The sequence below is a fragment of the Ursus maritimus genome, unplaced genomic scaffold, assembly GCF_017311325.1.
Source record: "Ursus maritimus isolate PB19 unplaced genomic scaffold, ASM1731132v1 scaffold_17, whole genome shotgun sequence".
Taxonomy (NCBI): domain Eukaryota; kingdom Metazoa; phylum Chordata; class Mammalia; order Carnivora; family Ursidae; genus Ursus; species Ursus maritimus.
In genome coordinates this window covers 40,257,531-40,271,519 of record NW_024424119.1, presented here as the reverse complement: position 1 = coordinate 40,271,519, position 13,989 = coordinate 40,257,531, and the positions used below count along the sequence as shown (strand labels likewise).

The following is a 13,989-nucleotide window of genomic DNA, read 5'->3' as shown; positions in this document are numbered from 1 at the left end:
ATGTGACAGAGAGAGTGAGCAGCACAAGCAGGGGGAGCGGCAGGCAGAGGGAGAGAGAGCAGACTCCCCGCCGAGCAGGGAGCCCGACCCGGGTCTCAATCCCAGACCCTGGGATCATGATATGAGCCAAAGGCAGCTGCTTAACCTACTGATCCACCCAGGTGCCCCAAGAAACCGCTTTGTATTTTTAAAATTAGTTTTGGTTTTGTTTTTGCTGATCTGCTAATGCTTTATGGGAGGGTGCATTCCCAGGGCCATAAGAAGAGGCAAGGGAAAGAGGAAAAGCAATCGAGTACAATGAATTAGTCTTTAAAAAAAAGAAGGCTTGGGGGGCCTGGGTGACTCGGTCGGTTGAGCATCTGCCTTCGGCTCAGGTCATGATCCCAGGGTCCTGGGATCCAGTCCTGCATCGGGCTCCCGGCTCAGCGGGGAGCCTGCTTCTCCCTCTGCCTGCCGCTTCCCCTGCTTGTGCTCTCTCGCTCTCTGCCAAATAAATAAATAAATAAATAAATAAATAAATAAATAAGGCTTTATTTTTACGTCCCCAGACGGCCATTATCATGCCTAACATGAACAGTATGTATTCTTTTTACTAAGCAGGGACGAGAACTTCCAGCAGCCGCAGGGGATGCTGCCGCTCGGCTGCCATCTGCAAGGAGCTCCTTCGCGCAATTCGTGGAGGTTCTGTGCAGGGATGGGGAAACTGCAAAGCAAACTCAAACACAGCACTTACAAATACAGGTACGGCCATCCTACCTTGGGATCCCACGTTTTGTCATGGCGCATTAGAAGTCTCTACTAAAGAAAGAGAAGGCCCAGAGCGATTATTGATGACCTTCCCTGACAGTCAGTTTGGTCTGTTTTCTTTTGGATGAGAAGCAGCTGGTGGGCTGGTGCCTGCAGCCACTCAGAGGGGCCTGGCGTCTTTGGGAATACGCTCTGGGGTGGGCAGAGACTCCTGGCTTCTTGACTTCAGGATTCCCCTTTATCGGATTCTGGTCCTTCAGATGTTCTCAGCGTGCTCAGCATTAATGATCCCATTTCTGGCAATGGCCGTGGGTCTTCCTTCTGTACTCCTTTTCCAGATTTCTCCTCAGCTTGGCCCCTCCTACCTCATCTTCCCCTGCCCCCCTGCACTCCATACCCGTGGGCCTCTCATTTGCCATCCTCTCTTTGGCAGGCCCGACGGAATTACAGAAGAGAGAATTCAAACTAAAGCTTGTCCGGAGTATAGCCCAGCTCACGTGGATAGTGTCTCTGTCGTGGCTGCTTTGAACTCAGACCTGTGTGTCTCTGGAGGAAAAGATAAGGTGGGGTTTGCAGTGCTTCCCAGGGAACCAGCTTACTGTGGAGAAGGGAAGATATTTGGGAAGGAAGATATTACTCAGCTTAGCGTTGAGTGGTGTAAAACCACAGGCTTTAGACTAAGGAAGACTGGCTCTGAGTCCCTGCTCTGCCCCTTCCTGTTCCTCTGGGCCAGTCACCTACTGTTCGTGGGCTTCGGTCTCCACATCCACGGAACGGGGATGATAATGCCAGCCTCTCAGCACAGTTGTGAGGATTAGGTGGTAAGATCTTAAGCGATGTGCCAGACCGTCCACCATGTTTTTCATAAATGGCAAGTATTATTCTGACCAATCCATTTTCATACCCACACAAGACACAGGAGCTATTTGTCATCAAAAGGAGACTTTCTTGGGGTCTCCAGGTGACTCAGTCAATAAGCAGCCAACTCTTGATTTCGGCTCAGTTCATGATCTCAGGGTGGTGAGATGGAGCCCCGCATCAGGCTTCATGCTCAGTGGGGAGTTGGAGCCTGCTTGAGATTCTCTCCCCCTCTCCTTTTGCCCCCCACCCCTGCTTGTGTGCTCTCTCTCTTTCTCTCCCTCTCCATAAATAAATAAATAAATAAATAAATAAATAAATAAATAATCATTTAAAAGAAAATGAGACTTCCAGTCTCTTTAATGCTGCTCTTTTGTCAAAATCTTTACACTGGCGAGTATTATAATTCTGTGTTTCTGTCCTTCCTCCCACTGTCACTGAATCTGGTTGCTTCTCCCCCCATATTTGCGTCTATCACAGGACTCACAGCTAGGACATTAGTAGCAAAAATGTTGATTCTTTTAATTCCTCTCATTTCATACTGTATTTCATGGATTCTTTTTTTTTTTAAAGATTTATTTTATTTATTTTAGAGAGAGAGAGAGCGGGAGGGGGGAGGAGGAGAGGCTGAGGGAGAAGCAGACTCCCTGCTGAGCGCAGAGCGCATTGTGGGGCTTGATCCCATGAGCCATGAGATCATGACCTGAGCCAAAATCAAGAGTCAGATGCTCAACTGACTGAGCCACCCAGGCACCCAGTAAATTTTTTTTTTTTTAAATGGCAACATTTAAAAAATACACTAAAAGTACAACCCAATTAGGGGAAAAAACTCTAATCCCATGTAGAATTCTACTTCAGCATCTCTGACCAGAACCTCAGGTCGAGCCCGTTCCCCTTGGGGACTGTCCTCCTGAACCCGTCAGTAAGGCTCAGAGCAGTGGCCCATTGCCTTGGAAAAAGACAGAGCACCTGTCAGGAGGAAAGAAAAGAAAATCAATGTAGGGGGACAGGATGAGGGTTACAACAATAAAACCCAAATGCAAGACCCTTGACAGAGAGGGAGAAATTAGGAAGATAATGAAGTAAAGGCTTGTTTCAGTTGAATAAAAATTTACTTAAAATATTACAGAGATTCTAATGACTCCAATGACTCTCCTCAGACAGTGGTGGCCTATAATTGGAAAACCGGAAATGCCGTGAGAAGGCTCAAAGGACACGAACGAGAGATCACTAAGGTAATTATCAAATGATCATTATCGTGGAGGGAATTTGGAGTTGAATAAAGGAGTATCCAAGAGCTCTAGATAGTAAGAGTGACTGGATATTCCGTCTTAACAAAATGCAAAGGCTTCATTTGATGCCATGAAGCCCTCCTCGAGGAAAAGCAGAGCAAACCATTCCCTTAGCTATTGTTACAGACATATCAGACATGATTTTTATTTTGTCACTAAGCGCTTAAAGCTGAGGTGATAAACAGAGGATTCCCCCTGCCTATCCTAACTCAACAGGGACAGGTACTGAAGGCTGCCTGTGTGCTGACTGTAGCTAGAAAAATAAATAAATAATAAGTGGTAAATTTTATTTATTATAAATAAATTTATAAATAAATAAATGATAAAATCTCTCTACTCGGGAACCTTCGAGTCTAGTTGGGGAAATGTTTAAAAAGCCAACAACGGTTAAATAAAAATTAATTTGTTAAAAGAGCGTTACAGGGCAGAGTGAGCTTCCAGCAAAGATGATAGAGAATGCCAGTCTCTACAACTCCCTTCCCTGAAATCCCCCCTCAATGAACTGAAAATCGGAGTGGAGACACAGACTCTATCGTAAGGAAACCAGGCAGCAGCCACACTCACAGCGCGGAGCAGGGTGCTGACGCCCGCATGCAGTGCCTTCCCAGCCCGATGCGCTCTGACGCCCACAGCCCGGGCCCGTTGCCCACTTCCAAGTCCAATCAAACAAGCACACCGGAGCCTTTTCTGTCTTGGACAGATAGCCTGTATTCACGGGTCCAGCCGCTTCTTCAGCGCCTCTCGAGACAGGACGGTCATGATGTGGGACTTGCGTGGCCCCTGCCAGCCAAGGCAGCAGTTCTCTGGCCACGCCATGGTGGTCACTGGATTGGCTGTGAGTCCAGGTAAAGTCAGACAGACCTCTACCCAACACCGTCGTACTTTTTAAATTGTTTTTAAGACTTAATTATTTTGAGAGAGAGAGAGTGCGTGAGTGGGAGGAAGGGCAGTGGGAGAGGGAGAGGAGAAGCAGAGACCCCACTGAGCACAGAGCCTGACTTGGGACTCGATCTCACGACCATGAGCTCAAGACCTGAGCCAAAACCAAGAGTCAGACGCTCAACCTACTGAGCCACCCGGGTGCCCCCCACCCCGCCCCGCCCCACCCCACCGCCATTGTATTTTCTGAAAAGCCCTGTGCCAGGCCCATCTCATGGACCATCTTTCCCTTGTTCCCCCAGACTCCTCACAGCTGTGCACTGGCTCCCGGGACAACACCCTGCTTCTGTGGGACATTGGGACCGGACAGTGCGTGGAGAGAGCTTCCATCTCCAGGAACCTGGTAGAAACTCAAAGTCGGTAGAGAGTAGGACAGCAGAAGGGGGCATGGGATGAGGCAAAGAGCCTGGAAGAGAGATCAGGAGACACACCAGGCAGTAGAGGCTTGGGGCCTCATTCTTGCTCACCCTGAACTGTCAGACCCTGGCCTCTCGGGGTTATCAGGCTGGATGATCTCTTTAAAGTCTTCTGCTCCAAAGAACACCTCCACTTGTTCATAGTGTCCTCCTTTATTCCCTCAAAGTGTAGTTATTCCTTATCTGCTGTGCTTGGACCAGGGTTAGTGGCCAAGGACACAGTCCCTCTCCTCCAGGATCTCACAGCTTATGCGCAGAGAAACAAGCATGACCCTTTGCTTTATGTTTAATTTGCTGTTTATGAAGACCAGTGTTTTCTGGTAGCAGACTGGCATATAAACTCCACAGCCTTTGAGGTCAGTCAGACCTGGGTTCAAGTTATGGATCCATCACTTTTTTTTAAAGTAATCTCTGTACCCAACATGGGGCTTGAACTCACAACCCTGAGGTCAAGAGTCACATACTCTACCAACTGAACCAGCCAGGCGCCCCAAGAGCCATCACATTTTAGCTGTGTTACTCCAAGGAAGTCACTTAGAATGTCGGTGTCTTCATTTATCAAATGGAGAGAATCCTATGACCTGACACGATAGATGTTCCTTTAGTGGTCATTAAATAACACTCATGGTCATCTTTTCCAATTTTGAATACAACTGTCTGTGGCAAGGTACGCTCGCCCTATGCCCTCCATACCTATGGAGGTTGCTGGAAGAAAATCCTGTCATCTTGGGCTGTTTTGAAAACTGTTTCACGCCTGTCCAGCAGGGGGCTACAGGGATGAAAAGAAAGAACACTTCTTGAACCCTGTGAGGCCTAAGACCAGGGTTGCAGCGGTCCCACCATAGAACGGGGGCTGCTCTCCTTAGCTGCCACGCACCAGCCGTGCCCCACCACATGTGTGGGCGCCTGCGTGCATTCGGGAATTCACAACTGGCCCGGCTGCCACCACTGCTGCTGCTGATCCGGGGCATGGCAGTAGGGTGTGACTGCTGGGCATCTGCAAAGCACAGACTCCCTCCAAGTCAAAGGTACGCGTCAGCGTCCTGGAGAAGTGGCGGAGAGACGCTATTTAGCACAGTTTACAGGAATTGCCGTAGAGGAATGACTTGGTATGGAGAAGTTTTGAAAATTTTGCTTTTTCTAGGTCACTCACCTGTGCTGGGTCCCCCAAGAACCATACGTACTACAGACTTCTGAAGATAAAACCATCAGGTGGGCTTACTGAGCAGCCGTGAAGGTGTTTCTGGTGAAGGTTTGTGGTTCCCATGCTTATCTGACTCCCTTCCCCCTCTGCTTCTCCACACTGCTGTGCCTTCCCAGGGCCTTCTGTCGCTTTGCCCCTTGCTGGGGCTGGGGTCTCTCTGACCTGGGCCCCTGGACCATCTGGGTAGAGGCTGAATGGCAGGAGGTCGGGCCAGGAAAAGGGCCCTGTCCTGGATGGTTCTGAAGCAGCTGACTCCGTCTGGCCCCACCCTCGCCCCCTGTGTGAACATACTCAGATTGACCTCAGGCCCCGGCACTGGCTTGTCCCACCCTTCGAGCTGCCTGGCTCCACTTGCCAGCCCTGCTTGACACCAGATGTTCTCAGTCACCCAGCCCTCGGGGAAGCCTTGTCTGGGGCAATGGGTCCAAATCCCTGTCAGGGGAGTCAAATGAAGTCAGTTGTTCTTGAGTAGAAAGCACAACGAGACACTCTGAATCACAGAAGAGATTCGTTCTACTTAGAAAATAGGAAGAAGGAGGTAAAGTGGTGAAAATGAGACGAGAGGCCGAATAAAACACTCCCCTATGCACCCCACGGCCCAGGTGGGCCAAGGCCTGCAGGTCTTTTGTATCTGATTCTGGAATGGTGACTGCTCCTCTGGATCATAGTAACTATCTTTAAAAAAAAATTAAGTCACAGGCACAGAAATATCCTCTTGTCCCTTGAAAGCAGTATCCCAAAAGGGCCAAATTAACAAATTAACTTGTAGAGTTAAGGTGTGTGGTCTAAATTCCTATTAACTGGATCTTAAAATAGAAAGAAGTCAGATGTCATTCAGTTCGGTTATTTCCTGGCAGCTTTGGAGTCTCCAAGGTTGATCTGGTTCATACTCCTGGTTTTAGGTAAATCGTGACATTCCCCCTGACCGGCCGAAGCAGCAAAGGGCCGAGGCTTGTGTTAGTGGGTATTTCAGACACATTTACCACAGACTCCTTTCCTGCGGTCATTTCTTGCAGATTATGGGACAGCCGGGGGCTGCAGGTAGCTCATATGTTTCCCGCAAAGCAGCATATTCAGACCTACTGCGAGGTCAGTGAGGACGGACACAAGTGTATCTCCTGCAGCAATGGCTTTGGAGGGGAAGGCTGCGAAGCCACGGTAAGAAACTGGGGGGGGGGGTGTCTGGGGTCTGGCTGCTGATGAGCAAAGTACTTCCTCTGACCTCTGTCTATATAGGGCTCCACAGGCCAGCTCTACTATTGGCTCAGGCCTATTCCAAGTGCATACTGTAAGTGAGCCTTTGCGTTCCAGATGCATCTCTCAAGACATCTCCATTAGCCTTGGGCTCTGAATTGGTAGTAGACAGAGGGATGGGATGGGAGTCAAGTTAGGAAGGTGCTAAACACAGAACCAGCTTGTGAACGTCCCTGCTCCCAGCAGAGCTTAGAAAGGGGTGGGACTATTCGAAGAGCCAAGTGTATTCCTGTTGTACTTGTGGTCACAGTGAAGAAGGCTCAAGCTCCTCAGGGAGTCCGAGGCTCCGGTGTTGGTCAACGGCCCACCCCAACCCTTATCCATATACCTTTCCTCGCAAGTACTTGTGGATTAGATTGCATTGGCTCCTCCAAAGTACCTCGGATTCCTCGTTGTAGAATACAAGTTAAAGGGGCATCTAGTCCAACTAGACCAGTTACAGCTCCCATTGTACCAAACATGCTAGGCACTGGGCCTGAGCACATTACATGCATCATCTCATTTAATCCTTACAACAACCTCGTGAGTTAGGTTCATTATAACTCCCATTTTACAGATGAGCAAATCGAGGCACGGCAGGTTGAAATCTCTTGCACAAGAGCGCACCTCTAGTAAGTGGAGGTTGAGGGGTTGAATCCCAGGCTGTTGATGTAGTATGTCTTCACCAAGCTAAGCATTTCCAGTTCCTACAACTGACGTGGTGTCCTCTGATGTCATTATTTTTCGGACACGATTCAGATCGCTCTCTTCTCTGAATGTTGTTTTCCTGAATGACATGGTGTCCAGTGACTTCATTATTTTTTGGACACAGTTCAGTTTGCTCTCTTCCGTGAACTTTGATCTCTAGCTGTGGTCTGATCGTGTCAACAAGAGTGGGATTGGCAGGACCGTCACCTCCTTTGTTGGAGAGTCTCGTCTTCATATACCAAGGTTCAGCATGCAGGCAATAAATCAAAAGGTCTGTACCTCTGTGTACTCCTGAGAAGGTGCTCCCAACTGTGGGGTCTCCACGGAACCCACAGAGGCCAAGAGGCTGATGTCAGGCAGCTCTCGAGCTGTCATAGAAAGTAGGTAACCCCAGAGCGCCTGGCTGGCTCAGTCAGAAGAGCATGAGACTCTTGATGTTGGGGTCATGAGTTTGAGCCCCACATGGGGTGTAGAGATGACTAAAACAAATAAAAAACTTAAAAAAAAAAAAGAAGTAGGCAACCCCATACTGTCCCATCATGCTGTAGAGGCTGGAGCTTTCACTTCCCTAACCAGGATGTTAATGAGGAAGGCAGCAGCCCTCCTGCCACACCCTTAGCCAGGGTTGTTTGAGATCGTTGGTGTTTAAAACAATCACTGGACGGCTGGGTGACTGGGTGTGTGGATGGGATGGAGAAGACGAGGGGTAGAGACATGAGTAGGTAAGTGGGGGGAGTAGGAGGGTCACGAGAAGGTGGGGAGGTGGCAATCAGTGAAGGTAGCGTGCATGAAGCTAGAGAAATGTGTGTGCATGAGCTAGCCTGTGTCATCACTCCGCAGCTGTGGGACCTAAGGCAGACGCGGAACAGAATATGTGAATATAAGGGGCATCTCCAGACTGTTGCATCCTGTGTCTTTCTACCAAGAGCACCGGCCTCGATGCCTATAATTGCTACCTCATCACACGACTGCAAAGTGAAGATCTGGAACCAAGATACTGGAGGTAAGGAGCCTGCTGGTGGTGTTTCTCAAAGACGCACGGAGTCCTAAAAGCTTCCTCGAAACTCTTTCTTTCCATTGCTCAGCAAATACAAAGACAGCCATGTTCTGCCACTCTCCAGGACCCTAGTGGTTAAGAGATGACACTGAGATACCAGGATTCTGTTGAACCTCTGGCTAGAAACCATCACTGCACGAGCCATGGTACCACGTTGTACGGACTTGTTCCTGAGAGCTCAGATATATTTGGCTCTTAGTATTCTTTCTACCTGAAGTTCTTCATTATTTTTATTTATTTATTTATTCGACAGAGATAGAGACAGCCAGAGAGAGAGGGAACACAAGCAGGGGGAGTGGGAGAGGAAGAAGCAGGCTCATAGCGGAGGAGCCCGATGTGGGGCTCGACCCCAGAACGCGGGGATCACGCCCTGAGCCGAAGGCAGACGCTTAACCGCTGTGCCACCCAGGCGCCATTAGGTTTTAACGTGTGGTGCTCAAAATGTCTGGCAAAGAGAACAAGGATTGTCATTTTCAAATTGATTTTTTTAAGGACTAAAATGAGAGTCTCAGCGCGTAGTGGGGGCGAGGTAGAGTAAGGAGAGACAGCAAGATGGCCCTGTTTTGATGCTGCAGTTAAGGGTCGAGATCACAGTTGGGTCATGACACTTCAAAGCACCAGAGAAAAAGATGTTTTAGGGAACACAGCACCCCAGAATCCTTAATGAAGTATGCCAGAGCCCACTGCTACTGACTGATTGTTAAATATTCCGGAATATTTGGTCATAGTGGGAGTATTTACACCACAAAATGTGGCAAACGCTGTGAGTAAAGGTGGCTGTTTTTTTCTTCCAGAAAGCTGCCTTACCAGCACCCCACTGGCTCCATGCTGTTTTGTGCTGGACCCGGGGTTCTGTCAGACACAGGAATAGTGTTAACTTAGAGAATTTCATAACAAATCCCCCTACAGTAATGTTCCAGAAAGTCAGCTCCCAGCAGGGGAGGATAGGGTAGCCCCCCCCCAGAGAAAAGATGTGAGATCATGTCTAGCCAAACCTCAGTAGGGAGGACAGCCCTGCCGTCCCCCAGCAAGTCGTGCCCTCTCCAGCTGCCCTGTGTAGCAGCTGTGGGAGGCCGGAAGAGCAGCTGGTGTCAAGGTCAATGCTCAGAAGCCTGACACGAGGGAGAGCAAGGTCTGAACGTGCTGACCTACCCACCAGGCGCGCCTGTGGTTCTCAGAAGAGCGGCCTCTGAGATGGGGGTGGAGGGAGACCGGGTCAGCCAGAGGCCCCCAGACTCCCCTTCAGGTCCAAACTTCCTCTGTCTTGAAGGAGCAAGACCCCAGGGGCCAGCAGCTGAAGACCAGCATCGTGTCTGGTTTCCTCTGCCCTGGCCCTGCTCTGCTCTCTGGGTGGGTGGGAACTGAGGGCGATGTGTCCCCACGCCCTTGCTGGCGAGGCCCCGACTGTCTGAAGGGGCTCCTAAGTGAAACCTACCTTGTTTGGTCCGCCTGCCATTCTCTGGCGTTGAAGCCTCGCCGCCGACCCGAGTCTGGCCTCCCCGCGGGTACACGGTCCTCTGGAGCAGGGGATGCGGCTCTTACCTGGGTTAGACAGGAGAGCACACGATTCATTTACACGCGTTTCTCACCGAGACCTCGTGTTCCATGACACTGCGCCCTTGGCCTGAGCTGCTGGTTCCCTCTTTCTCCCCAGCCTGCCTGTTCACCTTGTCCCTGGATGGGTCAGGACCTTTGACTTCCCTGGCTGTTGGCGACCCCGTCTCCTTACTGTGTACAAGTTTCGGCAGAGGAATCCACCTGCTCAGAGTGGAGCACAGCCGAGGGCCGGAGCTGCGGGAAGTGGCGGCGTTCTGAGGCCAGGAGACACCGGACGATATCAAACCGTGGCCCATCCTTTCTCGGTGCGGCTTTGTGTTTCCCTGGGATCTTGCGGGGAGGGCGATGTGGGATTCTCTGCTTAGGTTCACTCAGAAGGTATATCAGGGTCAGAAGCCAGTATAAGCCCAGGTGCAGTTTAGACACATGGACTAAACAGGAGGTTCTCCAGCTAAGGGAAATCCACCTGCAGTGTTCAGCGTCGGGACTGTTCTTCAAAAACAAAGTTTAAGGCTCCAAATGATGACCTGTAGGTATGAGTGTGAGTCTGAACATGGGGTGGAGTGTATCGGACGGACCTATGCCATGTGTCCACAGAAGAAAAAGCTGCAGGGGGGAGAGACACTGCTCAGGTGGCCTCACAGTTACCCAGACGGGAGAGGGGAGCGCAGCTCCGGTGAGGGCTTGGGTTGTAGACATGACATTCAGCTCGAGTCACTGCTCCTCAGCAAGGTAAAGACGTCGGGGCTTCTACTCGGAGGTGCGGCGGAGTGCAAGTGGCTTGTCCTAGACCAGTGCTCAGGCGGCGTGAAGATTAGACGCCAGATGGCTTGAAGGGGCTGACGACCGCAGGGCCTGGCCCCGAATCCTAGCTGTCAGACCTATTCTGTGCACAAAAAAAATGGAGAGGTTCCAGAAATTAAGGCTAAAAAAATTTCATTTGTACATTTTAATATTTTCATTTCATTTTATATAAACTCCTTCTTGGGGATGGCCAGTGTGAGGCAAAAGGGAGCCTACAACAGCAGCAGACCACAGAGGGGCGCCTGGGTGGCTCCGGCAGTGGAGCGCCCAACTCTCGATTTCGGCTTGATTCATGATCTTGGGGTGATGGGATCGAGCCCCACGTCGGGCTCCATGCTCAGCAGGGAGTCCACTGGAGATTCGCTAAAATAAATAAATAAAATCTTAAAAAAAAAAAAAAGAACATAGAACAAAGGGATGGACTCAACTGTAGGCCAGCCACTGAGTCTCCTTCGGCGAGGAGGGACTCAGTGCTCAGGCCGGCCTCTGTGGCCCCCAGGACACCTGTCCCCAGCATGGTGCTCACAAGCCCATTTTCCTTCCGGAAAGGTAGAGTCCCTCCTGCCTTCAGGAGAGCCCACACATAAAGCAGCAGAGGCCTGGAGGTTCCCTTTCCCATGAGTCCCAGCCAAAGAAAGACTTCGCACTTGTCTTCTCCAGCCCCTGCCTGTCCCCGATACCAGTAGCTGACGGCTGTGGTCCTTGTGTCCCTCTTGCTCCGCATAGGGCTGGCTTCCCCGTGGGAGGATCCGAGTTTGAACCTCCACTTCTGCATTCAGTTGAATGATCTCGGGTGTTATAAAATCTGTTTCCTCACTAATTAAATCATACGTTCCTCGCGGTGCTGTCCCAAGGACCAAGTAGAACTGTATTAAATGCCAGGCAAGGTGGTGGGTGCTTACAAAGGGTGACCACAGTTATTTATTGCTCTCTGGCTGGACTAAACACTTCTTTCCTCACTAAACACACTCCGTCACCCGTTCTCCTTAGGTCTTACTTGTAAAGCTTTAGTCCTTGTTTGGCTTCCCCTTGATTCCTTAGGTTACGGATTTTGAGCTCTGGAAGGACAAGGGGGTAGGGGGAGTGTAGCTACTGCCCTGAGCACCTGCAGCCGGCTGGATACGCTTATTCTCACTACAGTCCTCGTTATTCCCGTGTCACAGAGGAGGCTGAGGCCCAGGGACATTCAGTCCTTTGCCCGAGGTTACACACGGAGGTAGGAAGGGGAAGAACTGAGATTTGACAGGCAGGGATACCACCGTACTAATGAGGAGGAAGAACTGAGATTTGAACCGGGGTCTGCCCAGCTCAAAGCCAGAATACTTTCCTTTCCACTCCTTTGTCTTTGCATGATGTCACAAAGTTCATTTTAGAAATTCATACACCGTGACCCTGTTTGTATATTTTCTAGACCATTATTAACTTTTTGGTTCCAAGGAGATCCTCCTGGCCAGGTGCCCAGAAACAGTACACAGATATCTCAGGGAAAGTCCTAGCATATCCTGAACTGTTAGTGCTACAGCTGACCCTTCTAGAAAGAAGGCAGGCAGTAAGTCAAAAAATCCGAGAGTGGGTAGGGAGGGGATCCCAGAGAAGGGGGACAGAGGGAATGTACATGTGAGAAAATCGAATGAATCAGCAGGGTTCTATTAGCAATAAAATTATTTCCCTAAACTCTATGCATTTGTGTTTTTTTAAGATTTTATTTATTTATTTGCTAGAGAGAGAGAGCGTGCGCACAAGCAGGGGGAGCGGCAGGCAGAGGGAGAAGCAGGCTCCCCACTGAGCAAGGAGCTCCATGCGGGACTCGATCCTGGGACCCTGTGATCATGACCTGAGCCGATGGCAGACGCTTAACTGACTGAGCCATGCAGGCGTCCCTTTAGGCATTTGATGTAAAAAATTCCTTATCTGTGCATTTTAAGTGGAAAACAGATTAATAAATGCAAATGTTTATATAGAATTTTTCAATCTTACATGCCCTAATCAGGTACTCTCAGCACCTAAGATACAAGCTACTAAAATGCACTAATTTGCTCATTATGTCAATGGACATTCATTGAACACTTCATTTTATTTTATTTTTTTTTAAAGATTTTATTTATTTATTTGACAGAGATAGAGACAGCCAGCGAGAGAGGGAACACAGGCAGGAGGAGTGGGAGAGGAAGAAGCAGGCTCCTAGCGGAGGAGCCTGATGTGGGGCTCGATCCCACAACGCCAGGATCACGCCCTGAGCCGAAGGCAGACGCTTAACCACTGTGCCACTCAGGCGCCCCTGAACACTTCATTTTAGAGGCTGCCCCCGTAAAATCATATAAAGGAATTTTCCAAAGGTAGTTGAACTTTTTTCCCAGGAAAGTATATAATCCCTTGGAACCTGGTCAATTATATATTTAAAATTTAAAGAAATTTATCTATTTACTTATATAAGTTAAATATATTTGCACCTCGCTGGCTCAGTCAGTGGAGCATGCGACTCTTGATCTCAGGGTTGTGAGTTCAAGCCTTACATTGGGTGTGGAGATACTTAAAAATAAAAATATTTTAATATATATATTTATTTAAGGAAAATGAGTCATGATTATTAGCACCTTTTTTTGTGGCTGAAACTATCTTACAAGAAGATCTTTGTTTTTACTGAAACGTTAAAAATGATCTGGAAAAGATACAATTTTGAGTGCTATTCTTCACACATAATCTAGGCTGCCTATAATTTAGGTCCCAATTTGTATTCAAAATATTGTTTTCTTGAAAATAGCTACCAGCTGGGGTGCCTGGCTGTCTCAGTCAGTAGAGCATGTGACCTGATCTCAGGGTCATGAGTTTGAGTCCCACATGGGGTAGAGATTACTTAAATAAATAAAACTTTGAAAAATAGGGGCACCTGGGTGGCTCAGTTGGTTAAATGTCTGCCTTCAGCTCAGGTCATGATCCTGGGGTCCTGGGATCGAGCCCCACATTGGGCTCCCTGCTCAGCGGGGAGTCTGCTTCTCCTCCCTCTGCCCCTCTCTTGTGCTCTCTCTCTTGCTCTCTCTCAAATCAATAAAATCTTAAAAAAAAAAACAACTTTTTTAAAAAAGATTTTATTTATTTATTTATTTATTTATTTATTTATTTATTTGACAGAGAGAGACAGCCCGTGAGAGAGGCTACCAGCTATTAAAGTATTGT

The 13,989-nt window shown here is 49.0% G+C and overlaps 1 protein-coding gene across 1 annotated transcript; it reads left to right on the top strand.

Annotated features, from left to right (window-relative positions):
• The first annotated feature begins 581 nt into the window (after window positions 1–581).
• Window positions 582–10,269, top strand: WDR31 (WD repeat domain 31). Its single transcript, XM_008707984.2, has 9 exons — window positions 582–741; window positions 1,181–1,310; window positions 2,766–2,840; window positions 3,598–3,742; window positions 4,079–4,179; window positions 5,397–5,464; window positions 6,473–6,614; window positions 8,238–8,400; window positions 10,109–10,269. Exons 1-9 carry the CDS (start codon window positions 629–631, stop codon window positions 10,267–10,269), a joined length of 1,098 nt encoding a protein of 365 aa, XP_008706206.2. The 5' UTR covers window positions 582–628.
• Window positions 10,270–13,989: the final 3,720 nt, after the last annotated feature.